Source organism: Capricornis sumatraensis, chromosome 7 (assembly GCF_032405125.1).
Source record: "Capricornis sumatraensis isolate serow.1 chromosome 7, serow.2, whole genome shotgun sequence".
In the NCBI taxonomy this organism is placed as follows: Eukaryota; Metazoa; Chordata; class Mammalia; order Artiodactyla; family Bovidae; genus Capricornis; species Capricornis sumatraensis.
Window position 1 is genome coordinate 46,873,812 of NC_091075.1, and position 27,292 is coordinate 46,901,103.

Here is a 27,292-nt window from a genome sequence, read left to right on the forward strand (position 1 = left end):
AAAAGTGTGAACTGTAGCTGAGAGGGTCCTGACTGATGCAGGGTTATTTGGTGGATTAGAAGACAGAATGAAGCACACTTTCACAATGACTCATGAAAAGACAAAAGACAACTGTTAAGTAATTGTTGAAACTCTTTAATGTCCTTGGAATCATGTTGGACTGGAATAGCAAAGGAGGGACAGTGTCACATGTGTACAGGGCAATGTTCAGATTACAAACGACAGGGTCAACTCATTGGCTACAATTTCATCTAATAACACAAGACCCCCAACCCCAAGCTGATTGGACATACAGAATTTAGGTTAGCATTTCCTATGACCCTCTGCCCTGAGCCTCACTCTCTGGGACTCACAGCAGTTTTCCTATTCATGATGGAATGTGCTGGAGTTTATTATAAGCCCTGCTTTTCAGCAGGTGATGGAGGCCCTAAAGACATGCACCTGGCCAACTCTGTGTCAAAACCAAGGCTATTGTGGGGGAGAGATTTTTCTTTTTATTATCCCTGTATTAAATCTGGCCATGTTTTCCTGTGGTGGCTCTGGTGGCCTACGCAGTAGTGCTAAACATTTGCAGGGAGTTTAGGCCTGGTGCAGCAGAAAAACAATTGCTGTGGCTGCTGGCCTGAGCAGGAAGCTTTGCAGCTGCAGAAGTGGCCTCCCTGGAGCGGAAGGTGGGAGAACAGGTGTGGGCAGGGGGAGGGGCTGGAGCACAGAAGGATGAGTGAATGGGGCCTTGGGTCCCGGAGGGCAGGGGTAGATGTGTCCAGCTCACCAGGAGCCACGCTGACTCAGGTGTGCCCGCATCCTGCTAGTGGGGTGACCTCAGGTGAGTGGGGGGAAGGCAGCTAGAGGTCTTTCCAGGTGCATCTGGTAAAAAACAGGACCCTCTAGTCTGCACCCTGCCCTCCTTCAGATTGAGACAGTGCCAAATGTGATGGATCCTACCCTGCTGGCCCAGTGATGCCAGGAGGTAAAATGTGGAAGGGAGGTGTTGGGGGAGGAGCCGCTGGCCACCCACGTGCATATGGGATTCACACCTTGGGTCACAAGCCTGGTCTAAATATATCTGATTTCTGGGATGAATTGATGAAGTTTCTACCTTTCCTACCTTGGGAACTTCTCTTTTCAGGAGTCTCTCTCAAAGGAGTGATTCTGGTTCTCAGGGACATTTTGAGCTTTGGGATCTGGTTTTAGGTATTCCTGGGAAATAAACTGCATTCGGCACAAGGAAAGGTCTCATTTCATGAGCCCTCAACTCCCTACAGCACCAGATGCTGCCTCGAAAAGCTAATTTTATTCCCAAGGAAAGCCGCAGGTGGGGGTGACCACTCTCTACTTTGCTGCGTTTAAAGCTTGAATTTGGTTCCACACTCTGCCTCCGCAGGCTGTAATAAAGTGACTTTGTTTTTCCCTCTCTTTCCACTCTAGGACTACAAGCTCTGCCTGGCCCTTAAAACCTCAGTGCCTGGTGCCACAGAACGGGTGGACGCAGCATTCTGTTGGAGGAGTGATGGCTAGAGATTCCAGGCGGTGGGGAAACCTGAACTGGCCCTGAAGCAGCTACACTCGCCACAACCCACAGGACCATAAAACCCTAAATGCAGCCCGGGGTTGAAGGCAGAGAACCAGCATTCCCAGGTTTTGGCTCCCGTATCATCTCAGAAACAAAAAATCAAAACACCATTGGAGTCCCCTTCCTCTCTGCTTGTCCACAACCTGCCATCACTCTAGGTCGATTAATCCTCTAGAATTCCAGGCTGGAAAACTCAGCTCTAGTAGTCAGCAGACAGGTCTCAACAGGCGTTGTGGATTTCCAACCAGAAGCCTAGCCTTCTGAGCCCACTTAAGCCCCTTTCCACTTGCCATTTGGTGCCAGGACAGACAGTGCTGTGGGCAGGATGCCAAGAACATCCACGCTGGGAGGTCCCACCAGGCCCTGATGTGAAGAGAGGAGCCGTGGGCCCTCTGGACCCACTATGCCCAATCACACGTTACTCTACAGCCACTGAATCACAAAGGCGGGCACCTGATTAAAAACCCCACCCATTTCAAACCCTTTCCATAATTTTGACCAACAATTTAAATGATAAAAGAAAAGCATCTTATCTCTAAATAAAACAAATACGGACAGAAAAGACTGATGCTGAAAACCAGCCATATGGCTGACATGAGCCCGTGCCTGGCCACATTTACCGCCGTGTGGCCTCCACAGAAAGACACTGAAAACCTCAAGGGCCCGTGTTTAATAAGTCAAACTCTGCTGGCATCATCAGAATATTCCCAGTTTGCAACCGGATCCGTGTCCCTTCTCACTTGCAGACTTGGAGGTGTTTTAGGAGAAAGTGACTTCTTCGCTGAGCTGTTCTGATGTGTAATTCTTTATGTCTGGAGTACCTCCGACATGGCATCGTGCCCGATCTCTTTCCCCTTCATGTTTTCACAGCACTCCTTGTGCCTCCTCCACCCTCTGCAGTGTCCTCGTCATCCTCCAGGGTGGAAACTTCGGCTTCTGGCTGGCTGGACTCAGAGGAGTCCTGGCAAGGTTTGGGGCATGGCCCATCGGCGGTCAGGCCTGGGGGGGATGGCCCCATCTCCTCCCTCTGGCCTTCCACGGGACTCTCTCTCCTGACCCCTTCTGGGCCTGCAGCTGCCTGCTCCTCTGTCAGTTTCACGGTCTCCCTCCCAAGCCTGTTTGCCTCTTCTTCCTCAGAAGGTAGCTGGAGTAATGAGGGATAAAAAGGCTTGCTTTGGCTCCTGTGGCTCTGACTTGCTGGGGAGCTGACAGCAAGCCTCCTGGCATCTTCCCGCACTGCCAGCGCCTCGGGAGCAGCACAACTTTCATCTTGCTTCTGAGCCTCCCCTGAAACAGACAGCGGGTGGGGGATCAGCATGAGACCTCCAGCTGGAATTCAGCCCTCACTTCCCCTCACCCAACCTCCAGCCCACTGTTACTGGGCCTCCGAGGTAGAAAATGCTGCTGAAGGCAACCCAGGACCCACAAAAAAGAAAGCAGCCACTCTGGTGACTCCTGTGTCATTAATTGAAGGAAAGGGGTCACATGGGCCGTGTCTGTAACCCATCCTTTCCAGGCGCCTGGTTATCACCTGCTTCACTCACCAATGGTGACTCCTTGAGCTCATGAAATATTTAAACTGAGGACAAAGGTTTTGTGCATTGTGTAGCTCAGGGAAGATCTGGGCCTCTTCAGTAATACGAAGTGGTTCTGGCTTCTTCGGTGTGGGAAAGAGAAGGAGTGGTTAGGAGAGATTGAGTGCCCCCCGCCCTCAATCTCCATCAGCACCTCATTCTTTGATGCCGACCACTGGTACTTTCTCAATTTTAGTAAAAGGTTATATGCAAAAGCAGCTTCAAGCTCCCTACCCCTCCTAGCTAAACTGTTCTCCCTAAACCTGTATAATAGAAATTCTCCAGCTGCAACTAGAGGGGGATGAAAGAGAATGTGGGCTCCTGAGAACCAGCCTCCTGCCCCCATTTTCCTATTTGCTTGCTTTGTAATCAGGACAATCTGTTCAGCCTCCTTTTCTTCAGACATAAAATCAGGGGCTGCTGCTGCTGCTAAGTCGCTTCAGTCAGGTCCGACTCTGTGCGACCCCAGAGATGGCAGCCCTCCAGGCTCCTCTGTCCCTGGGATTCTCCAGGCAAGAACACTGGAGTGGGCTACCATTTCCTTCTCCAATGCATGAAAGTGAAAAGTGAAAGGGAAGTTGCCCAGTTGTGTCCGACTCTCTTCGCAACCCCATGGACTGCAGCCTGCCAGGCTCCTCTATCCATGGGATTTTCCAGGCAAGAGTACTGGAGTGGGTCGCCAGTGCCTTCTCCGAAAATCAGGGGCAGGGCTCTCTAATGTCCCTTTTGAACCTAAGAGGCCACATGGGCTCTGCGTGCCTGGGAAGAAGCACTTGGGGAGTGAACTCTTGGCACCTGGACATGTGCATTTAGCACCAGACACCAAGGTGCCCAGATGTCAAGACTGGTTTAGCCTTCAGGCCAGATGGGGATAAAGTGTCTGGAAGAGGCTTGCTGGGCAGATTGCAAGGCTGAGAGGGTTGGGGCATGTTTCCCGTTTCCCCAGATGGAGCCAGAGTAGAACCCACCACAATCAGACCTGTATCAGAAATTGCAGGTGCAATTTCAAGCTGAAAGATGGAATTTGGGGCAGCTAAGGGAGAACTGTAGGTGGTCTGAAAGAAAGTTGACTTGTTATGATCACATTTCACTTACGGAATTAAGTAACTATGTGTTTTTGAACATTTATTTACCCAATCAAATGTTTAAAAGTCTTAAGAAATTTAAACATGGCTGAACCCCGGCAAAAACTCTGAGAAACTCTAGAAGAGATGAAATACTGATGAGATCAGATGAACCATAAGACTGCAATGAAACAGCTGAGATGAAGGGTGGGAACAATGACGGAAGAGGAGATGATGCAGAGAGAGTGGCGGGCGTGACAGCGGACAGGCTGGTCCCTGGGGAAGAGGACTGTGGTCTCCTTCAACAGACAGAACTTGACCTCTGTCCCCACACCCCAGACCTCGAGTTCTTCTGCTGTAGATTCGCATCTCACCTTTCAAAAGAAGCCATTTCTTTCTCTTTAGCTCTTTGGATGACCACAGAAATCCCCCAGGAACAAAAATGTAACTAATTCTTTTAAATACACTCTAAAGCCTGTGTTTTAGTTAGGGACAACTCTCCTGAGAACTCACTGACCTCAGTAAGTACTGTATCTGAAAATGAGACCATTACTTGTGTTTACAATGAGATACTTGAATGCATAAATGAGTGACTAAAGCAAGTCTTGATTTTTAAAAAAGTAACTATTCAGATCTGTTCAGCCAGGATAGTGTACGTTAGTTCCTAATAGGTTCCCATACTCCTTCTGCTCAGATCCAACCTGTTGGGAGAGGAACCTTCCCTAAAACTTGGCTCCTCAAAGTGGGGTCTGTGGACCAGCAATGGCAGCGTCACCTGGCAGCTTGTTAGACATGCAGAATCCTACCCTAGACCTACAGTTTCAGAGCCTGCATTTTAATAAGATCACAGGTGATGTGGGTGGATGTTACGGTGTGAGAAACGCTAGAACTGAAACACAAATCTGACCATGCCTTTCCCCAGCTTTCAAATCTCTAAGAGCTGTCAGTGCCCAGGGAGCAAAGCCCGAGCTTCTCCTGACATTCAAGGCCTTAAGTGACTCAACATCCATCTACCTGCCATACCAACTCTCCTCATATCCCTACACTCCAGCCACACCAAACCCTTCATGGCACCCGGCTCTGCCCTCTGTGCCTTTGCTTATGTGCCTGATGCCTCTACGACCATCATTCTTGATGCATCCAGATGACCACTTTCAAGAGTGAGCCCTACCCTCCACCTCCTCATGAAGCCTATTTGATTAAATCTACCCAGAGGTAATCTCCCCACGGTCCTAATCCCCACAAAATTGTGTCTGGACCTCCAAGGGAACTTTGTGCTTTTAACCCTCAGATTGTTACTTACATATAACTATTTTATATAAATCACATTTATATAAACCTGAAGTTTATTTTTTTTTCTAAGTGTAATACATTATTTTATTTTCATTTTCTTTTTTTTTTTAATTTTAAAATCTTTTTTTTTAAGGTGTTTATTTTTTTAATTTTTTATTTTTATTTATTTTTTTAATTTTATTTATTTATTTTTTTTTCACTTTTTTTTTAAATTTTAAAATCTTTAATTTTTACATGTGTTCCCAAACATGAACCCCCCTCCCACCTCCCTCCCCATAACATCTCAGTGAGTCATCCCCATGCACCAACCCCAAGCATGCTGTATCCTGCGTCAGACATAGACTGGCAATTCAATTCTTACATGATAGTATACATGATAGAATGCCATTCTCCAAAATCATCCCACCCTCTCCCTCTCCCTCTGAGTCCAAAAGTCCGTTATACACAGCTTACATGCGTTCCCAAACATGAACCCCCCTCCCACCTCCCTCCCCATAACATCTCTCTGGGTCATCCCCATGCACTGATGTAAATGTCCATAGATTCAAATGTTTAATAAGTTATTTATTGAGCCCCCACTGTAGAACACTAGCCGGGGTGAAAGATTCATTGGGTAAGATATTAAACTTCAGGTAAGATATTAAACTTTCCCCATGGGGAAAACCTGAAGTTTAATATCTTACCCAATTAATCTTTCACCCTGGCTAGTGTTCTACAGTGGGGGCTCAATAAATAACTTATTAAACATTTGAATCTATGGACATTTACATCAGTGCATGAATAAATGAACATATTAGTACATATATTTCAATACTAGCCATTAATAAATGAAAGCAATCCTCAAATCAATTTATTCCAGGTTCAGGTCGCCACCCTAAAAGTTCTTAAAATGGCACTTTCAGGAAAAAAAAAAAAAAGATTTCTAACTCACACAAGCATTTAGCTACATCTGAGATGACTCAGGGAGGCAATCACATAATTTTTGTACTAATAAGTGAAAAATGTTACAGCCGTTGTACAAGAGAAACACAGAGCCAAAATGAGCCAGTTTCCAGCACAGCGCAAGAAACTTTACTCAAAAGGGGTAAATTATGGTCTTTTCTACAGTGAACATTTTCACCAGTGTGAGATGAATAAAATCCTTCTGGAAATTACTGTTATGAAATTACTTCTACCAGGACACTTAATAGTATATTCTGGTGCCCCTGAAAAATTAATTAACCTTATCCGTAACAACCTAACCCCGAAACCTTTTGCAGTGTTTTTACTGTGGGTCAGGTTAATCTTCTCTATCTTAATTTATATCTAAGGGAGAGTGGTCTAAATTACACTGAGGCCTTCTGGTCGCCAGTCCCCTGCTTCATGGCATTTCTTTAGATGACATTCCACTCATGTTCAAATGTATGAATCTTTTAAAATGGCAAACCTCTGAGATTACTAGGGAGAACTTTCCAACGTTTGGAGGGTGAGGGGAGGGGAGCTACACTTCCGTCATCATTATCGAGCAAGACACAGCCACAATGAGGGGATGAACAAGGCTGTAATTCTTATTTGGTCCTAGAGCAGATTATTTTTTTTCCTGAGAAAGCCTAGAGTTTTGGAGTCTCAGACCATATAGGGACCAGGCTCTGAGACAGGATTATGGGTCAACAGTGGGATCCACAAATCCTCTTCTCCCTTTTGTTTATCCCAAAGATATCCAAAATGTATACTCAAGTCATGATCAGAAGACTAAGAAAAGTTACTGAAAACACCACAACGCTTGAGCTAATAATGAGGGCCTCGGTTATTCGCTGTGGGAACAAAATCTTCCTTAACTCTGTGCTTCTGGAATGTTGATCTTAAGCGGTGGGAGTTTTATTTTTCCTTTGAGAACAGACACACGGCGTGCCCATTTCCATAAAAGAAAGATTTCTGAATTAGCTCAGAATCGGAAAATAGTGTTACCCCCAAATAGGAATTAATCTGTGCTGCTGTAGCAAACAGAATTAGCATCATTAATACTTATTAATAACAACATACATACCAATAATGATGAGGCAATCAACTGATAAAAATGCGTTAGGACACAAATAGTGCGGAAAGAAAAAAACATTTTCTCTAAAAGATGAAAAACAGTAGCTCTCTGTGGAAAAGATTGCAAGTCTCCTAAAAAACATGTCCCCCTCCCCAAACACTGGCCCAAAGGGCACATTCATCTTCTTTTGTGAACTGGTCTCTGATGGGCTTTGTCCTCCTGAGTGTGAGCTGCTTTCAGTTGGAATTAATCAGAGATACAGCGGTGATGAGGCCACCCCAGACATTGACAGCAGCTACATAAATGCTTCCTTGTTGCCACGCGTGCTGGCAAAGGATGGAGCTGGAACAATGAAAGCTAATGATGGGACTCTGGAAGCTATCATTTTGAATCAGACCATCCCTTATGCTACCCTCGTGAAAATCAAGCCAGGCTCAGACTCCATGTCAGGTTAGCAGGCCTGGGAGCTCAGCGAGCCCACAGCAGACAGAGGGCTTTAGATGTCCACGGAAGCACTGGATGCTGGCATGGGATGACCACTCGCCAAGACATGTCCCAGATGGCACAGTGGGCTATGGTGTGTTACGGGCCAGCCTTGCAAACAGCCACACGCTGCTGGCTGGAAAGTCAAAGCTAGAAAGTCCTACTTTGTCTTCCGGCCACCGTGGAAACCACCTGAGTCAGGGGCTCTCTCCAGGAATTCTCTCTGCTTGTGCTTGGAGGACTTCTCTGTTGAAACCCCAGATGTGTCTTGGCTTTTCCTCTTATGATTTCATGCACTAGGATGAGTGATCAGAATGGGCTTCAAAACACAGCTGTGCAAAAGCAGAAGTGACCGAGCCTTGCTGAACCCAGGTCAGATAAGCAGAACCACTCATCTGATCCAAAGACTCATGATAAATAATACACATCTGTGGCTTTAAGTTCTAAGTTTGGGGGTGCTTTGTTACACAACAGTTAATAGACAGTTGGGGAGCCACTTGACATTTTCTGAGCTCAGTACAACTATGATGGAAAATGTGCTCCAGAAGCTTTATCCTATAGAAGCAGGATGAAGATGGGAAGGGAGTATGGAGATTCTGGAAGGCAGGAAAACCAGAATGGAGGCCTTGCCCAAGAGGTCAGGAGGGCCCAAACCCAGCCAGAGGTGGTAGGAATGGAGATGCAAGAAACTCTGAAGAAACAGGAGCAACAGACCAGATATGGATGGAGAAGGAAAGCGCACAGTGGTTAATGATGACTCTGAGGGTTGCTGGAGAGTGAAGTGACAAGAAGGAGGGCAGCAGGAAGGGCTGTGATGCCACATTTGAGAAGTCCATAGAGTATGTTGGTGGGACAGGTTGTGCTTTGGGAAAGATAGGACAGTTACTCTGTAAATGAGACCCACTGGAAAAAAATATTTCAAATATATTTTGGTAGAGGTGGTGGTTGAAGGCATGATTCTCAGCAAAAAAACATGTAGAGGAAATTGTAGAAACATGGGAAAGAATCTTGATACCCATGTGCTGGGTATCAGTTCAGTTCAGTCGCTCAGTTGTGTCCCACTCTTTGCAACCCCATGAACCACAGCACCCCAGGCCACCCTGTCCATCACCAACTCCTGGAATTTACCCAAACTTATGTCCACTGAGTTGGTGATGCCATCCAACCATCTCATCCTCTGTTGTCCCCTTCTCCTGCTGCCCTCAATCTTTCCCAGCATCAGGGTCTTTTCAAATGAGTCAGCTCTTTGCATCAGGTGGCCAAATAAGTGGACTTTCAACTTCAACATCAGTCCTTCCAATGAACACTCAGGACTGATTTCCTTTAGAATGGACTGGTTGGATCTCCTTGCAGTCCAAGGGACTCTCAAGAGTCTTCTCCAACACCACAGTTCAAAAGCATCAATTCTTCTGTGCTCAGCTTTCTTTATAGTCCAACTCTCACATCCATGCATGACTACTGGAAAAACCATAGCCTTGACTAGATGGACCTTTGTTGACAAAGTAATGTCTCTGCTTTTAATATGCTGTTTAGGTTGGTCATAACTTTCCTTCCAAGGAGTAAGCGTCTTTTAATTTCATGGCTGCAGTCACCATCTGCAGTGATTTTGGAGCCCCCCAAAATAAAGTCAGCCACTGCTTCCACTGTTTCCCCATCTATTTGCCATGAAGTGATGGGGCCAGATGTCATAATCTTAGTTTTCTGAATGTTGAGCTTTAAGCCAACTTTTTCACTCTCCTCTTTCACTTTCATCAAGAGGCTCTGTACTTATTCTTCGCTTTCTGCTGTAAGGGGGGTGGTGTCATCTGCAAATCTGAGGTGTTTGATATTTCTCCTGGCAATCTTGATTCCAGCTTGTGCTTCCTCCAGCCCAGCGTTTCTCATGATGTTCTCTGCATAGAAGTTTAAAAAGCAGGGTGACAAGATACAGCCTTGACGTACTCCCTTTCCTACTTGGAACCAGTCTGTTGTTCCATGTCCAGTTCTAACCGTTGCTTCCTGACCTGCACACAGATTTCTCAAGAGGCAGGTCAGGTGGTCTGGTATTCTCATCTCTTTCCACAGTTTATTGTGATCCATACAGTCAAAGGCTTTGGCATAGTCTCAATAAGCAGAAATAGATGTATATTAGTTATCTAATGCTGTACAACAAATTACCTTGAAACTTAGCAGCTTATGACTCAGGAGCCTGTAGCAGTTTATCTGGGTGGTTCTTGCTAATGGTCTCTAATGTTGTCATCAAAACCTTTACAAGGGCTGCTGTCATATGAAGGTTTGACTGGGGCTAGAGAATCTGCTTCCAAGATGGTGCACTCACATGGCTGATGGCTGGCGGCCTCAGTTCCAGGCCACACAAAGAGCATGTAGGGATGCTCAATAATCTTTGTGACATGGCATCCATCTTTCTCTACAGTCAGTGATCCAAGGCAGAGAGCGCAAGGCAGACCATGTGCTTTTTATAGCTTGACCTTAGAAGTCATGTACCATGACTTCTGTTGTAACCCATCAGTCACAAAGACCCATGTGGGAGAGAACTATACAAGGGCATGAATGCCAGGAAGTGGGGATCATTTGGGACCATCTTGGAAGCTGGCAATCACATTAGGGGTATAGGAAGAAGCTGAGCAAAACTCAGAAAGATGTGAAGGATAGTTTAGCTAGAGAAATGAGACTACCACCTGGGAAGAGATCTGGTTCTCACCTTGCTTCAGCTGGCGCCTTAAATGGGCCCTTGATCTCCTTTAAAACACACTGCCTCCAGAAAGTGTGCCTGGTAAGGAAGATTTTTCCTTCATTCAACTGATTCCCAGACTACTTACCACATGTCAGGCAAGGTGTCAAGATTTCCCTGAGGTTGGCAGTGTCTCATCTCACTGTCTTATAGGAAAGGAAACTGAACCTGAAGTTACCAGTCCAAGTTCTCACTACCAGTGTGATGTGAGGCTGGAATATGAACCCAGGTTGCTTAAATCCTGCACCCTCACTCTTTGCCTCTTTCCACTATGCTGAGAGTGCAGGAACCAGTGTTCTTCTGCTGGAAGCTCCAAATAAGAGGAAGCACGAGGGATGACCCAAAAGTGCTGCAGATGCTGCAGAAAGGTGAAGGACTGGTGTCCACTCATCCCCTGCACCAGGCACAGGCCAGGAAAGAGTCAAGAAATCAAGGGCTTGCTTACCATCCTTGGGACTTGCTTTGCTTTCAGTGGGCTGCTCCACGAACTTGAGCAGTGGGGATCTTGACCTCTGCATGGTGGGAAGAGCCGGGTCACTGAACAGTATGGTGTCTTTGCCCCCTGTCACAGAAAAGAGGAAAATAGACATATTATGTCACCACTGGAGTGGTGGCAACACTCACCCCACCCAAGGGACTGGCTCTTCGGGTGAGCAAGGCTCCTTCTTCAATCATAGACAGTGCCATGGTGGAGAAGGGCCAGCCTACCCTCTCCACAGTGAAGGCAGGGCAGAGGGGTCCAGGGCCAGCTGCCTCTGAGTCCTGAAGTCTGCTCAGAACACAGATGCCCACAAATGCCACCGTTAAAGGGTAGCATGCTGTATCTGTCGGAAACTGAATGGCTTTCTTCTGGGTGAGACAATAGTAATACTAACAAGAGTAGCAGAGGGCTTTGAATGCAGGCTCTGGAGCCATGCTGTAGTGCTTGTGTCCTGGAGCCCATCACTGGCTAGCTGGGTGACCTCGGACAAGTCACTGAGCCTCTCTGAGCCTCAGAGCCCTCATCTGTAAAGTGAGGAAGAATAACAGCAGCCACCTCAGGGGGTGGTGGTGATAAAATGAACTGATTCACGTAAAACATTTAGGCATTTCGTCAGCACTCAAGAAATTCCACAGATTGAAATGACTGTTTTATGGTACCAGTAGAACTGCCATACACACTGGGTCTGATTTAATTAGATTTGGCCATTTAAACTGAATCATAAGTATGTCATAAGGCAGATAGTATCAGGTTCCCCAAATGATCACAGCTAGACTCAATAAAGACACATCCCGGCCAAACCCTTTCGTCAATTCATATGAGCTCCCTAAGTGGGCAGAGAGAGCCTGAGGTGAAGAGGAAGAGGAAAGGTGAACCACTGCAGCTCTGTTTTTGAGGCCATGGCAAGGCATGAAGGTGGGGAGCAGGGAGGTGTGGCTTTGAAATGTGAGCTTGTACACATGGACACAAAACACGTACACAGAAGGTGATGCTGCCCCAGCGGTCAGGTGAGGGAGGATTTGACCTCCAACTCCTGCCCATGAACCCCGAAGATTCTCCTGGTGGGTGCCACCATGCCAACACTGAGCCCCAGGGCCACGGCCCAGCCCATGCTCCAGCCTCGGCTATCTGACTTTGAATGAAACCTTATCTGAAGCCAAGTCACTGAATGTCTCTGGGGCTCACATCAGAGGCTCTAAAGTTCTGTGATTCTACTCAGGTTTGGTGGAGCACAGAATGGTATTTGGGTCAAGATGTCTACCACCTTGGAGAACGAGGTGAACCTTGGCCTGTACCTCTGAGCCCTTAACTTGTTTATAATACCACCCTCCCTGTTGGCCATACATGTAATCTTCTTAACTTGATTTCCAAGACTAGTAGAGAGTTTGGCATACGGCAGGTGCTTCATAAACAGCTGATAGCTGTGAATAGATGGTTGCTGCATTCTTGGGAATCCTGATGTTTACTTGGTGGGTATGGATGCCTGAAGCTGCCTCAGGCAGATGGAGCTTGTTATTAGCAGCCATCACTCTCAGCTTTCGGCTTCATGAGGGTCATCCCAGAAGAAGAGGAATCTGACAGGAGCTGGCCCTGAAGCTCTCCAGAAGTACAGATACTGTCTCAAGTTGGAAGAAATCCAGAATCTTTAGGACCACAATCTGGGGAGGTTTCCCAAGGAGACTGAACTGAAGCTTTGGATATTTTAAGAGGCTCTCAGGATGAAGCTATGACAAACCTAGAGAGTGTATTAAAAAGCACAGACATCATTTTGCCAATAAAGGTCCGCCAAGTCCAGGCTATGGTTTTTCCAGTAGTCATGTATGGATGTGAGAGTTGGACTATAAAGAAAGCTGAATGCCAAAGAATTGATGCTTTGGAACTGTGGAGAACTGTTGGAGAAGACACTTGAGAGTCCCTTGGACTGCAAGGAGATCCAACCAGTCCATTCTAAAGGAAATCAATCCTGAATATTCATTGAAAGGATTGATGCTGAAGCTGAAACTCCAATACTTTGGCGACCTGATACGAAGAACTGACTCATTGGAAAAGATCCCAATGCTGTGAAAGATTGAAGGCAGGAGGAGAAGGGGACAAGAGAGGAGGAGATGGTTGGATGGCATCACCGACTCGATGTACATGAGTTTGAGTAAGCTCCACGAGTTGCTGACAGACAGGGAAGGCTGCCGTGCTGCAATCCATAGGGTTGCAAAGAGTTGGACACAACTGAGCAACTGAACAACAACAGGACGAAGTCAACCCAGTCAGGTCTCCCCTTGTGTTGCAAAGATACAGTCCAGAAACACCATGAGGAAATAATGGTTGTTATGAAGCCATACCAGATGTCTCAGATGGGCTTTTGTTTCTCTTCAATAAGGCAACAGTCACTGTCCTAAGTTAGGGGCAGAACTGCAATTCCTGTTCCATCTTTCCAGCAAATCCGCTGGCAGCAGAGGCACATACTATCCTCTGCGCCCCAACAAGCCTTCCAAGTCCACTCTGTCCCCTGGTCAAGGACTCAGAATATGGGCGGAGTTGGGAGCTGGGAGCTGGCTGCCGCCGAGTGAGTAAGGCAGTGGAAGGGAGAGCCTCGCGCCTTCCTATTGTGAGGAATGCTCTGGAGCAGAATGACTCCCGGGCCCTCTTCAAGCACAGTGAATTATCCACTCCACAATGGCCCCTCAAAAATGCCGGGGTGTGTGTGTGTGCTGTCACGTCTGACTCTTTGCGACCCCACAGGCTGTAGCCCACCAGGCTCCTCTGTCCACGGGATTCTCCAGGCAAGAATCCTGGAGTGAGTTGCCATGCATCACACCTGCATCCCCTGCACCTCCTATATTGGCAGGCAGATCCTTTACCCCTGAGCCACCTGGGAGGCCCTAAACTTCTGCAAGAATCTGAGCAACAGGCATGCAGACAAGGGAAGCAGAAACCACCATTTGTCCATAAATTAACCCGTATCTAATCAAAGTAGGGGTTGGAGGAGAAGATAAACACCTTCAGAAATCCCCACCTGCAAAGATTACTTCCTTATCTGATGGTAAAATGTCAAGATGTGGTTTTTGCAAAACATTTGAAGAATTCAAAGGCCCTCCTTGGAAGGCTCTCAGTTCTGCTGTCTCTAAGCCCAGACTCTCTCTGTATTGACTGTGTTGAACTCTGATCTGATAGTCTGCGGTCTCCTAGCTCCATTTTGGTCCTCGGGACTGGGGACTGGGGTGTGGACGATCCATGAACTAGATTCAAGCCACAATCAATGCAGGTCACACAGGCCCTTCTGTTCAACTGGTGTTTGAGTTTCCAGAAGCCCTCCTGATTCCCTATAACACAACAGCACTCTTTCATTTCTCCAAAATGTGCCAGTTACTTTCAGAATGCACATTTTCCTCCCCAGACTGATGTTGAGAGTGGAAAATACAGAATTCAAAAAAAAAAAAAGCTCAAAGAGCCAGGCTCTGCTCTTGCCAGACTTTTCCCCAGCTTTCAGTGTTTCTTTTCGAAGCATGAGCACATCCAGGAAACCTTCTCTCGGTGCCTGCCCCCTCTCCTGTCCCCTCCAGTCATCATTCTCACCCACAGATGCCAGCAAACCACTGGGCGAAGAAGGCTGACAGATAGGGGGCTGGGGGAGAGTGGAGGCTCATTCCTTCTTGAAGTGCAAGGCCAACCAGCCCACCCTCTGGCTTTCTCTACAGTGCCCTGTGTCTCCCCCACCTCTCAGGGACCAGTTAAACAGTCTGGAGGACTCTCTGCTTTCCAGATGATTTCTCCACATGGGCTGTGACATCTGTCAGACTTGCCTGCTTCCCAGCAAGATCACACATTTGCCCCAACTCTATCCAACACCACCAAGAGCTGTATATTGTTGGCTGAGAGAGCGCAGAGGGAGGGAGTCAAAGAAAAATCAGAGCATGCTCCAAGGCCAAGAGAAATTCTGCCTTATAGTCATGAGAGGTGGGCTTGACCACGGTCCTTTAGTGTCTTGGGAGAGATCGTTCCAGCTTCTGAATCTTTCTTCTCCAATTCAGCTTGCTTTGAGAACCAGTCCCCAGCTGATGTGATCTACACTCCCTACCCTCCCTCACTCTCCCCCCCGCCAGCCCCCTACCTTCTGTGTCTCTCTTTCGTGAACTGTACTTTCCCTGTGCAGATGGAACACTGAAATGAAGATCTGAACACCTGAGTTCGGCCTCTGTGGCCTTAGGTCTCACCCAACTTCTTGAATTTCTGTTTCCTTATGGAAATTTCTGTTTCCTTAGAATGAGGGGATCAGACTAGTTCATGAAAGGGAAGAAGGTTTTCTCTCACATGTCAACTCTGACTAGGAGGTAGCTTCCTGGAAAGCCAACGTAAAAGACTGTTTTGAGGGCCACGTGTGAGATTAGCAAGGAAGGGCGATGTGACTGATTAGCCATGTCTGCCACTGGCACGGAAATGATGCTGTGTAATATGTACCAAGTATTTGTCATCCTTGGGCTTTTTGCTCTCAACTGTCATTCCAGGTCCAGCGTTCAATCACTTGTCACATTATTCCCTCACACACGAACATCTTTACCACTTCATTGATACTTATGTATCACTTTGTGTTTTCCTTTCACTGTTATGCATATTCATTGCACTTTCCTACCCACTCCAGTACTCTTGCCTAGAGAATCCTGTGGACAGCGGAGCCTGGTGAGCTGCTGTCCATGGGGTCGCACAGAGTCGGACACGACTGAAGTGACTTAGCCTGCGTGCATACATTGGAGAAGGAAATGGCAACCCACTCCAGTGTTCTTGCCTGGAGAATCCCAGGGACAGGGGAGCCTGGTGGGCTGCCGTCTATGGGGTTGCACAGGGTCGGACACGACTGAAGCGACTTAGCAGCAGCAGCAGCAGTGGGACTGCTGATTCTTGGAGGGGGCAAGGGCCGTGTCTAGAACGTCTGGTACAGGACTGAATTCACAAAGTTGATGCTCAGAAAGTATCAACGTGTTATGGATCTCTTAGAGGGGACACAGATCCTTTCAAGACTGGTAAATAACTGCGCGCTAGCAATTCTCTGAAACCACTGGGTCTCAATCCCCTCTACTTGGCTGAAATGGTAAATATTCCCTTACTGAGCGAAAGAGGAAGAGGAAGAAAAGAAAAGTGGAAGAAGTAGAGAAAGGGGAAGTGGAGGAAGTAAGAGGAGGAAGGAAGAGGAAGAGGAGAAGAAAAGAAGATGACATACTTCCTCTTGCTCGGCTAGTAGAGCTTAAATGGAGACCATACAAAGATGAGCAGATAGAAGGGACTGGTCTGATTTGCAGAGAAAGAGGCCCCTCTCCTCCCACCATGGTTTGAAAATGATAGCGAGGTGATGCCTCATTGTAACATCCTTTATTACTGCATCAGGGCAGTGCTATCACAGTCGCATAAACTGTGTCAGATTGGGGCAATTGCCATTCTTTTTTTCTGTCCTCCCACTTTGTACCCATGTGGAGGCCAGAGATTAGAACAAACAGGCTGGGGCATAAAATTCATTCAGTCGCTGCCCTCCAAGCAAATGCTACCATTTAATATTTGCTTTGTGCTAATTGAATTCTCTATTTCAATTGACTATTCTAATCAGAAAAGTGCAAGGATACAAAGAGAATGCATTCTATTTATTTACATGCAGGGATGATATTAATGCACTGCTATTAGCCACAAACACAGATATTTCAAGAAGAACATACTCCCAAATCCTATGGAAACATTGTAGCTCAGGCCTTCAGGCAGCAGGAAAGAAAAAAAAAAAAAGGAAAGAAACAATTGTTATTGCATAATAGCCATTCTAACCTAGACCAAACAACAGCAGAGATAGGAAATTCTCAGCATTCTTTCATTTATTTGACTTCCATCTTTTTACATAAGTTGTAGAAATAAAACATTGTGAAATCTCACTAAGTCATTTGGAAAGAAAAAAAAAAAATCCAAACGCTAGAACATGCACAGAAATAGCAATCTGACTGCACAAATAAACGATAAATTTGCCTGACTGTGTTGAAATTCAATGCAATAAAAGAAAGGCCTTCAAAGGAGATAAGGTTTTAACTGCATCAAAAGATTCTTGTGCAAAATGGATCATTCAAGTCCCCAGGATGGCACTTGGCACTAATTAGGTCTGTTAGGTCTTCTGACATCAAGTTCAAGGAATCTCTACTAAAAATTACAATTTATGAAATACACTTCCAGGCAACCTGAGGCAGCTATTCAGATTTACATTAAGAAAACATGTGGTTTTGTTCATGTCCCTGTGGCAATGTTCATTTCTCATACATTACGAGGAAGCAACGGATGTGATTCAAGGGTAGAGAAGGGTTTGTGCAGAAAGGTTAAGTAACTAAAAATATATGTACAAAGTTGCTTCCAGGGAAAGAGGAGGTGGTAGAAAAGGATAAATACAAGTTTCTGGAGAATGTAAAGAGAAAGAAAAAGCTGACCGGGGTCTCATGAAGCGGGGTATTTTACCAAGACACATGGGATAAATATAGCTAATTAATGTGAAACATCAGTTTCTTCACACCCTGCACCACTGTGGGAAAAAAATCTACAGTAGAAATTTTTATTTTCAAGCTATGTAGCAAATGGAATGAGGGAAGAGGGAAGAAGGTTGTAAAGCACATTTGGGTTAGAACAATTGTTTGCTCTTATATTCAATTTTAAGACTGATGATTAAATTGAACACGTCTTTGTAAGTTTGTACATTCATTTATAGAATGCATGATTAAATAGAATAAATTTTTGTGAGTTCTTATATTCCTTTTTAGGGGTGATGATTAAACTGAACACATCTCTATAAGACACCTACAGAGAAAAAACGAAGCAATTTACCATACTCACAAAAGTTAAAAATAACATACATACAGACATATACAATGACAATTTCAGAATTTAGATTAGCAAACTTCATAGTTCACTTTATATATTTATTAGTTTTTTTCTGATTTCCTCCAAAATCATGGCTTTTAGGTTTCAAACACTTGTAGACGTCTCAGCAATAATCTTCAAATAAAAGAACGTTAAAAAGGTAAAGTCTGCTCTGCAACTTTTCAAAAAAAGAAATTTTTATAAAGTTCTGCTTACCTGGGAGACTCCACAAACCAGAAACTTCCAGAGTTCTTAATTTTTTCTCCAGTTCAGCCACCCGATTCCCTAGGATTCTGGAAAAGGGGAGAAGAATGGCAAAAGGCAGATCAATGAGCATCTGTCTCATCAGCTCTTAGGGCTGTGAGCAGGCTATCTGGGAAGGCTGGTGATGCCCTAGCAGAGAGAAAATGTTTTGAGACTTAAGACACATGCTAAAAACAGTGTGTGTGTGTGTGTGTGTGTGTGAGCATGTACCCACATGCTAAACATAGAGACTCTACTGAAAGTACATATGAAAATATAAAGTGAATGATTTAAAATGATTTAAACCTTACTAAAGTGTTGCCATTCAAGTGAATCTTCTCCCACAAAGGTAGCTGGGAAGACAAACAATGATTCTACCATTACCCAGGCATCTTACATCATTTCTATTTGGGAATTCCTCATGGCTAAAGAGGAGAAGGCAATGGCACCCCACTCCAGTACTCTTGCCTGGCAAATCCCATGGATGGAGGAGCCTGGTAGGCTGCTGTCCATGGGGTCGCTAGGAGTCGGACACGACTGAGCGACTTCACTTTCACTTTTCACTTTCATGCATTGGAGAAGGAAATGGCAACCCACTCCAGTGTTCTTGCCTGGAGAATCCCAGGGATGAGGGAGTCTGGTGGGTTGCCGTCTCTGGGGTCGCACAGAGTCAGACATGACTGAAGTGACTTAGCAGCAGCAGCAGCAGCAGCAGCATGGCTAAAGATGACACTTAATTTTGAATACTCACAAGTATCACAACTTGATTCTTTGAGGGTGGATCTGAGTTTTAGAAGCAACCAAGTCTAACAAATAAGATGAAAGAAATGCTTGGTGATGTTATTTCGAGTCAATAAAATAATATCCACCTTCTTAGACCTAACCTACAACTTACGAATGGCCATATCCTTGATATCTAGCATAATGCCTGGTAGATAGTAGGTGCTCAATAAATATATTTCATTAAATAAATGCATTTTTCATAGCTTGTAATGATCTCTGGAATTTAAAAATTGGCATTTGAAAAACTTTCAGAAATTATAGAATCACTAAAAATAATTACACTACTTTCCAAGATGACTATTCTGATTCACTATGATGTATAAGATCTTGAATGTGTATTTTAACAGATTACTCTGTTTACTTGGAAGCCAAACTTTGTCTCTATGCATGAAGAGACCTAAATGTGGCCACATATTTCCCCTCCTTCACTCTACACAAAATTAAATATAGTTGGGAAATGATGTGATAGTCATCTGAAACTTCAATCACTTTTCATTGGCCTGGAAATTGAAAAACCAGTCTTTATCTTTGGGGGATTTTCTTGGCACTGCTGTGCTAAAATGATGTGGAAATCACCTTAATAGCAATGTTTCAAATTCTTTCAGCAGGAGAAACCAGAATGCCAGAATTGTTCTTCTATACTTCTTTATATTCCAGACATAGATGCACAAACCCACATACATACCAAGATCTGAATATGTATATATCAGCATATATGTATATTGCTTCTAATGCATCCTTATTTTACCTGAATTGACTTGCAGACTCTTAATTAATATTTCCTTTGAGTTCACAGAAAACTCTTTGACACGACTCTATCTGGTTTTGTTCATCTAGGTACTTAGAGCTTTTTTCTTTTCTTCTTTTCCTTAAGTCTTAAATTCTGCATAGTCTTTATCAATTACTTTCAATTTCCACTCCATTTGTTGGGTCTATTCGGCTTTCATGTCTCTGACCCCTCAATAAACACCTTTCTTTGTAATCTCGCTTTCAATATTTTGCTCAGACCTTCTGATCCGAGCTCCCTTTTCACCAGCTGATGGGTTTGAGATGCAATCACATTGGTGTTCAAGCTGATGCCTGCTTCTTAGAATGATCAGATCATCTGTACGTGGCTGCTTCTTGGAAACAAAAGATAAGGCTTAACTCTTCTGTGTACAATGAAAGATGCCGTCAGGGCAACACTCAAAGGTGTGGTGAAGAGACATTTGGTTGTATTTTTTCTGATGTTCTTGGATAACGCAGCCACATCTCCCAAAAATGTGCTGCTGTGAATTTGCTGGTGTCTGGAACAATCTACTCTCAGGGACCTTGCCTTAGTTTGTCGGTGCTCACTGCTTTTTTCTTTAGTCTGACACAGGCATCTGATGCAGGGCTGGAGGTAGTAAAATGGACCCAGTAGAAGTTGTGGTAGTAGTAATGGCAACAATAACATCATCAATAACAGTAACAACTATTGTATGGTTAACACAAATAGCAATTAATCTTTCCTGAATCCCAGGTCTGAGTCAGAGTGCATGCCAAACATCTACCAAAAGTACACTTTCTTCTCTGACCTGACAAAACTCTACAGTGTAGACTGTATTTTTATCCTCCTTTTATACGTGTGGGCCCTAACAAACAGAGAGGTCAAGCAGTTTGTCTAAGGACACACAGCTCATCTCAAATCTGTCTTTTCCCAACCCCTAGTATAGAGGGTGCCCACCCAGCACCCTCTACTCCCATTAGAAAACAGAGGCATAGAACTTAGTCAGCGTAACCAACACCACATGATGGATTCAGCTGGTGATGAGTATGGATTTTTAACCTATGCCTCAGGTAGATTAACCTTTGCCTCCCAAGTGCATGTTCTTAACCAATAACACTCTCATGACACTAGAAAACCAGCATTCACAAGTCTAAAGCAAGTTCTCTTTAAAACTATGCATAACTGAAATATGGATGCAGCCTCAGCTGGACCTGCAAAATATAACCCAAGATGCTTCAAATGACACACGGTCTTCTAGTTGGCTTCACACTGAACAGATACAGCAGGTGGTCCACTGAATGTGATGTAACACGGCCCAGGGAGAGAGGAGGCTTATCAGAGTCTTCATAGCTGGCAGGACACACAGATGGAGACAGTTGAAGTAAAAACAGGGTCTGTTCAGTGAAGTTTAACCAATCCAACAATTATTGAGGCCGCAAGGAACAAAGATAAGAAGCTATATCCCGCAAGAGACAGTGGGGAGGTAGGAAGCCAAAGGAAGAGTCACGATAAGGAGGTAGGGAAGGAGGTGACCTTGGGATACCTGAGGAGACCGCTGGACGTCTCTGGGAGACAGGAAGATCCGGGAGGACGAGGATGAGAGTGTTTGCTGGGGGCAGGCGGAAAGAGTGAAGTCAGAAGAACTGGGGGCCGCAGTGCCACCTGCGTAAAGCAAGAAGGGACCAGAGGAACACAGGCGGAAAGGGAACGGGAGCACCAGGGCCACATGGGGAAGGGAGAGACGGTTCCAGGTCAGGTGGCATAGTTGGTATCATCTTATTCTAGAAGGTGGTCACACAGGATGAAAAAGGCCACTGAGAAGATGTGCCCGACCCTTGAGAGAGCTGTTGCAAGACAGATGAAGGGGTGAAATCCAGAACCCAAGTGACAGGGTTGGAAAAGCAGCCTATGAGAAAGCTGAAGCGGTGAATATAGACGACTCTTCAAGCCGTTTAGCAGGGAATCCAAGGAGACAGTCAGGGTAGTAGCTTGAGGCATAAACAGGCTTGAGAGAGGATTTTTTTTCTTTGTAAGATGCAGGGTGGGGCGGGGGGGGGTGGGGGGTGGTATTTATAATAAAGTTTTAATTTAGCTGTGGCTTGTTTTAGAATAGGGAAAATTTTAGCATATGTCTATCTGATAGTCTAGATAAAACTTCAAGACACTAGGCTTCTGGATAGGATTTTCAGTAGTAGTTTCTCATAGTAAAATACCATGTATGTGTTAGTCGCTCAGTCGTGTCCAACTCTTTGTGACCCCATGGACTGTAGTCTGCCGGGCTCCTCTGTCCATGGAATTCTTCAGGCAAGAACACTGGAGTGGGGAGCCATTCCCTTCTCCAGGAGATCTTCCTGACCCAGGGATTGAACCCAGGTCTCCTGCATTGCAGGCAGATTCTTTACCACCCCTGAGCCTCCAGGGAAGCCCACGGGGGATCTGCAAAAGACAGAACTGACTCGGGAACTAGCCACCACTGTGCCCTGTCCTTTCTCTCTGGACAACATGGGAAGCAGGAATCCTGAGTGAGGGTCTCCGGGTAGCCTGATCCTTAAAAGAGGAAGAACTGGCAGTGGCCCCACACAAACTGCAGATAACCTCACCCCCCACCTTCACCCCAGGAGATCTTCTTTTGAATCTTTGCTCTGATACAGGACAGCTCCTGTTGCTTCCAAAATCTTGAACTTCCAGGCTACTTCCCATTGTCCAGGTAAGGGAGAGAGCAGTGAAGAGTTTTAGGCAAAGCACAGAGGGTGGTGAAAGGCCAGGATGTCCCCCTGTATAAACCACTGTTGCCATCACCCACCACAGGCAGAGCGAGGGCTCATTGGAAAAGGCTGGAGAACTGAGGGTGGTGTTCCATGAGACATGCTCTTAATATTTGCCTCTTCATCATTAACCTGTTTATAAGACACACGAACCCCATCTCTTCTTTAATAATAGCTGGACAGCTGCAAACTTGCAACAAGTACCTCAAGCAAAATGCTTATTAATTGAATATTCTCTCAAATTATAAAGTCCTAGGTTTATTCATCAGTTTGCCAAGATGGCTCCCATTGGGCCTTCTTAGCGTTAAGGGTGGAGAAGGCAATGGCATCCCACTCCAGAACTCTTGCCTGGAAAATCCCATGGACGGAGGAGCCTGGTGGGCTGCAGTCCATGGGGTCGCGAAGAGTCAGGCACGACTGAGCGACTTCACATTCACTTTTCACTTTCCTCCATTGGAGAGGAAATGGCAACCCACTCCAGTGTTCTTGCCTGGAGAATCCCAGGGACGGGGGAACCTGGTGGGCTGCCGTCTATGGGGTCGCCCAGAGTCAGACACGACTGAAGTGACTTAGCAGCAGCAGCAGCCTTAAGGGAGAGGAGGAAGGGGGATGGGCAAGCGGTAGATGGGGTAAGTGCCAGGCAGCGGAAGACCAGTAGGGGGCGCACGCTCTTACAGAACAGACACCTGCATTCATTCCTACTGCTAATGCTCCACCTCAACAAACCTATTTTAAAATTTTAGTTACAAAAGGCTAAATCAAGGAGGGTAAGAGCAAGCAGACCAAATTCACATTTTATTCTTAGCCCCCCCTCCATCTGTTATATAATTTGTTTTTTCGCATACCCCCAAATAAAACATTTATTGAAAGTATGAAACTTAAGACCCTCAAAGTATTAAAAATGGCACATTAGGTACTTTATGTACTGATATGAGGCAATCTTCAAGATCTATTGTAATGAGAAAAAAGCAAGGTGGAAGACAGTGAAAAAAACTTTTTTTGATGAATGCTAACAACCCGCTCCAGGATTCTTGCCTGGAGAATCCCAGGGACAGAGGAGCCTGGTGGGCTGCCGTCTATGGGGTTGCACAGAGTCAGACACGACTGAAGTGACTTAGCAGCAGCAGCAGCAGCTACCATTTGTGAAAAGATAAAAAGAGAGAAAGAAAAAAGAAAATCTATATGTATATAATATATGTGAGTATTTATGTATGTCTATATAAATGCATTATACATTTGCTTATATATGTATCCTTGGAGAGGATACATAAAAAATGAGGAATGGTGGTTTCTTCTAGGAAGGTGGATTGGGTGGCTGAGAGACATTGGTTTGGAGATATATTGTTGTTTAACCTTTTAAAATGTGAATCAGATGGTTCAAAATGATTGCATAACAGTTAAAAACAAAAAGGTGTGTTAAAGAAACAAAGCCTGCAAAATGAAAACGTCTATCTTTCTCAATAGAAAGCAACGGTCCATGAAACCTGGAGATGTGTGTGGTTGCAGTGGGATATGGTGGGCACGTATTAGGAGATCAGTCCACCACAAGAGATGGGAGTGTCAGCCAGCAGCTTGGGAACATTGAGTTTAGGAGGTGGTGGGACTCAGCTGGGCTTTTCGGTGGAGGCTTGCATTGTGAGGTCGGCAGGTAGTGTGCCCAGGTAAACAGCAGAGGAGGCGGACGGGGGTCTGAGGATAGAGGATTCATGGGAGGCTCTTCCTAAGGACAAGATAATGAATGGTCTGGTGGGGAGCAAGCAGAGGGAGCGGGTAGGAGATGAACACAGAAGGGCCCTGGCAAGCATTCAGGAAATATACATTGAGTAAATGAATGCATGCATGAAAATCATAAAACTTAATGCCCATCTGCACATGGGTATTAAGGGAAGAGGAATAAAGGGTTAGACCAGTCAATCATCCACTCATTATCAAATAATTATAAGCACCCCTTGTGGGCCTAGCACTGTCCAACGCACTGGAGAGAACAGGGACCAAAATGGACCAACATTCTGGCCTTAGGACAGCTGCAACCCGAGAGATGTGGGAGTTCGTCAGACCTAGGCATTAGGATGGTGGGCAGAACACGTTAAATATTCTTCAGGTCACACTTCAAGGGGCTGCGTAATATTCTGCCTTATGGATTTACTATAATCATAACCACTCTCCAGGGCTTCCCAGGTGGCCCAGCAGTAAAGAATTCACCTGCAATGCAGGAGCCACAGGAAATGTAGCTTCGATCCTTGGGTCTGGAAGATCCCCTGGAGGAGGGCATGGCAGTCCGTTCCAGTATCCTTGCCCGTAAAATTCCATGGACAGAGGAGCCTGGCGGGCTAAGGTCCACAGGGTCACAAAGAGTTGGACGTGACTGAAGCGACTTAGCACGTACACACGCTACCATTCTCCAATTTAAAAATATTCTGGTTGCTTCCACTCATTTTCACTATTATAAATGAATCTACAGTGAACCACCTCATGGATAAATCTCAAGAGTATTGTTCTGATTTGTTTCTTTCAGATAAATTTCTAGAAACTGACCCTTTGGGTCAAAGGGCACAAGCATTTTAAAGTATATTAAAACATACTAAGGAATGGGTGCTCCAGACTCTAGACTCATTGAATTTGAGGAGCTGAAATTCAGGAGAAACTGTCAACTGAGCAGCTGGAAATGTGGGTACTGCTCTGGACCGCAAGGTGACAAGAGTTCTAGGAAGAGTCTAAAGAACAGGAAGCAAAGACAGGTCCCCTGAGTGGGGGTAAGAAGATGGAAGATCAGAGAAGAGAGGAAGAGGAGGAAGAAGCCTGGGGTGGAAGGAGGAAGAGGAGAAGGGAGAGGGAACGAGGCAGCAGAGAGAGCAGAAGGGATCCAAGAGGGTTTTCAGGATGGGAATTGGGATGGAGAGAAATTATAGAAGAAGCAGACTCAGAAAGTGAAGTCTGGGGGTACTGGTGACCCTCACAGGAAGATTGCTATGGAAAATTCAGAAGAGGGCTTGGGAGGTCTTCAAGCCTGTCCCTGGCATCACTGCTGCTGCTGCTGCTAAGTCGCTTCAGTCGTGTCCGACTCTGTGCGACCCCATAGATGGCAGCCCACCAGGCTCCCCCGTCCCTGGGATTCTCCAGGCAAGAACACTGGAGTGGGTTGCCATTTCCTTCTCCAATGCATGAAAGTGAAAAGTGAAAGTGAAGTCACTCAGTCATATCTGACTCTTAGCCACCCCATGGACTGCAGCCCACCAGGCTCCTCCATCCATGGGATTTTCCAGGCATCACTGGACACCTGCTAAAATTCAGAATCCCGACATTCCTTCCAGAATCCCCCCAAATCTGCATTTCTAAACAATCACCCCCTTCAAGTAATTCTACCATAGGTGCCCCTCACCTGCAGCACACACATTTTGGAGGTGGTTGATGAAGAAGTAAAGGTGGCCTCTTGTTCACAAAGATTGGAGGTGAATGGAATTCATGGGAACCCTTTTGGGGCAGATGTTTAAGAAGATCTGAAAGGTTTCTGGGTGAAAATGCAGCAGCAGCAGGAGGGGCAGAAATTGACAAGGTTGAAAGAGGAGCTCACAGGAGAGCCAGGCCCCAGAGGAGGGAGCAGGGGAAGGACCAATAGGTCAGCGGGTCAGTGTGTTTCCCAGAGACCAGAGGGAGAGGGTGGAAGACACTGGGGAGCAGTGAGCCTCCGGGCTCTTGATAGGCAGGCTTTGTTTTCTCAGTAAAAGAGAAGCTGAGGTTACCTGCTGAGAACAAATGAGGGTTGAGAAGACCCGAGGAGGTTTGAAAGAGCCCCTGTGGATGCCTTATAGGGAGCTGGCGAGGACAGAGAAGGCTCCTGGGACCACTACCAGCTGCGGAAATAAAACAGACCTTGTACCTATTTGAGGAGATCCCCATTTCTTCGTCCTCCCCTGAGGAACATCTCCATTTTAGCATCTGGCTCTTTCAGTCCTTGGTTAATATTTCTTTTAGAAGAATTTTTAAAAACTTCTTCTGTCAATAAATCACCCTTGTCATCCCTCTGAGATTGCCCAGACTCCCTCCACTGCTCTCCGCCTTCTTTTATATATATCTTAATCTCCTGCGCTATCTTCCCTTCACTCCCAGCCTCTCTTTTTGCTATTTTGTTTTTACAATACTCTCCATCATTTCACGGTTGCCTCTCCCCTTGCAAACCCCCACCTCACCAGGCCCCCAGTTCCCTGACTGCTCCCTGTTCTTGCTGGAAGCCCTGTCTTTGGGAAGCTGCTCCTACACGGCACACTTATATTTTGCTTCCACATGTAGGTCATAAAAGCAGGACCAGCTACATAGTTTGCAGGGCCCAGTGCAAAATGAAACTTAGGGGCACTCTTGTTAAAAAATGATCATCAGACCAAGTGCAGGGACCTTCTGAACACCGGGCTGTGTGTGACTGCATGAGTCGCTGGTCCTCAAAGCTAGCTCTATTTGCAGCATTTGTTGCATTGATTTATGGTTTATTTACCATTCTCTGAACACTTCCAATTTTGCTTCTGTCATCTCTACATGCCACTTTAACTTGCTTGATTTTGTCCAATGTAGTTAACATGTTTATAGTAACAGAAAAAGACATGCTCTTTTAGCTATTGTTCCTTTTCACCATCTTTTTGTTTTTGCTGGTCTGGAAAAATGGCATGAGACTCCGT

The 27,292-nt window shown here is 45.6% G+C and overlaps 1 protein-coding gene across 1 annotated transcript in view; it reads right to left on the reverse strand.

Moving 5' to 3' along the window:
- Positions 1 to 175: 175 nt before the first annotated feature.
- The window catches only part of CCDC149 (coiled-coil domain containing 149), a 115,470-nt gene continuing 88,353 nt past the window's right edge, over positions 176 to 27,292 (reverse strand). Inside the window, exons 10-13 of the mRNA XM_068975119.1 lie at positions 18,303 to 18,379; positions 16,913 to 16,945; positions 11,181 to 11,297; positions 176 to 2,860 (exon numbers count right to left, since the gene is read on the reverse strand). Coding sequence (XP_068831220.1) covers positions 2,430 to 2,860; positions 11,181 to 11,297; positions 16,913 to 16,945; positions 18,303 to 18,379 — 658 coding nt within the window. The 3' untranslated portion in view covers positions 176 to 2,429. The remainder of the gene's footprint in view (positions 2,861 to 11,180; positions 11,298 to 16,912; positions 16,946 to 18,302; positions 18,380 to 27,292) is intronic.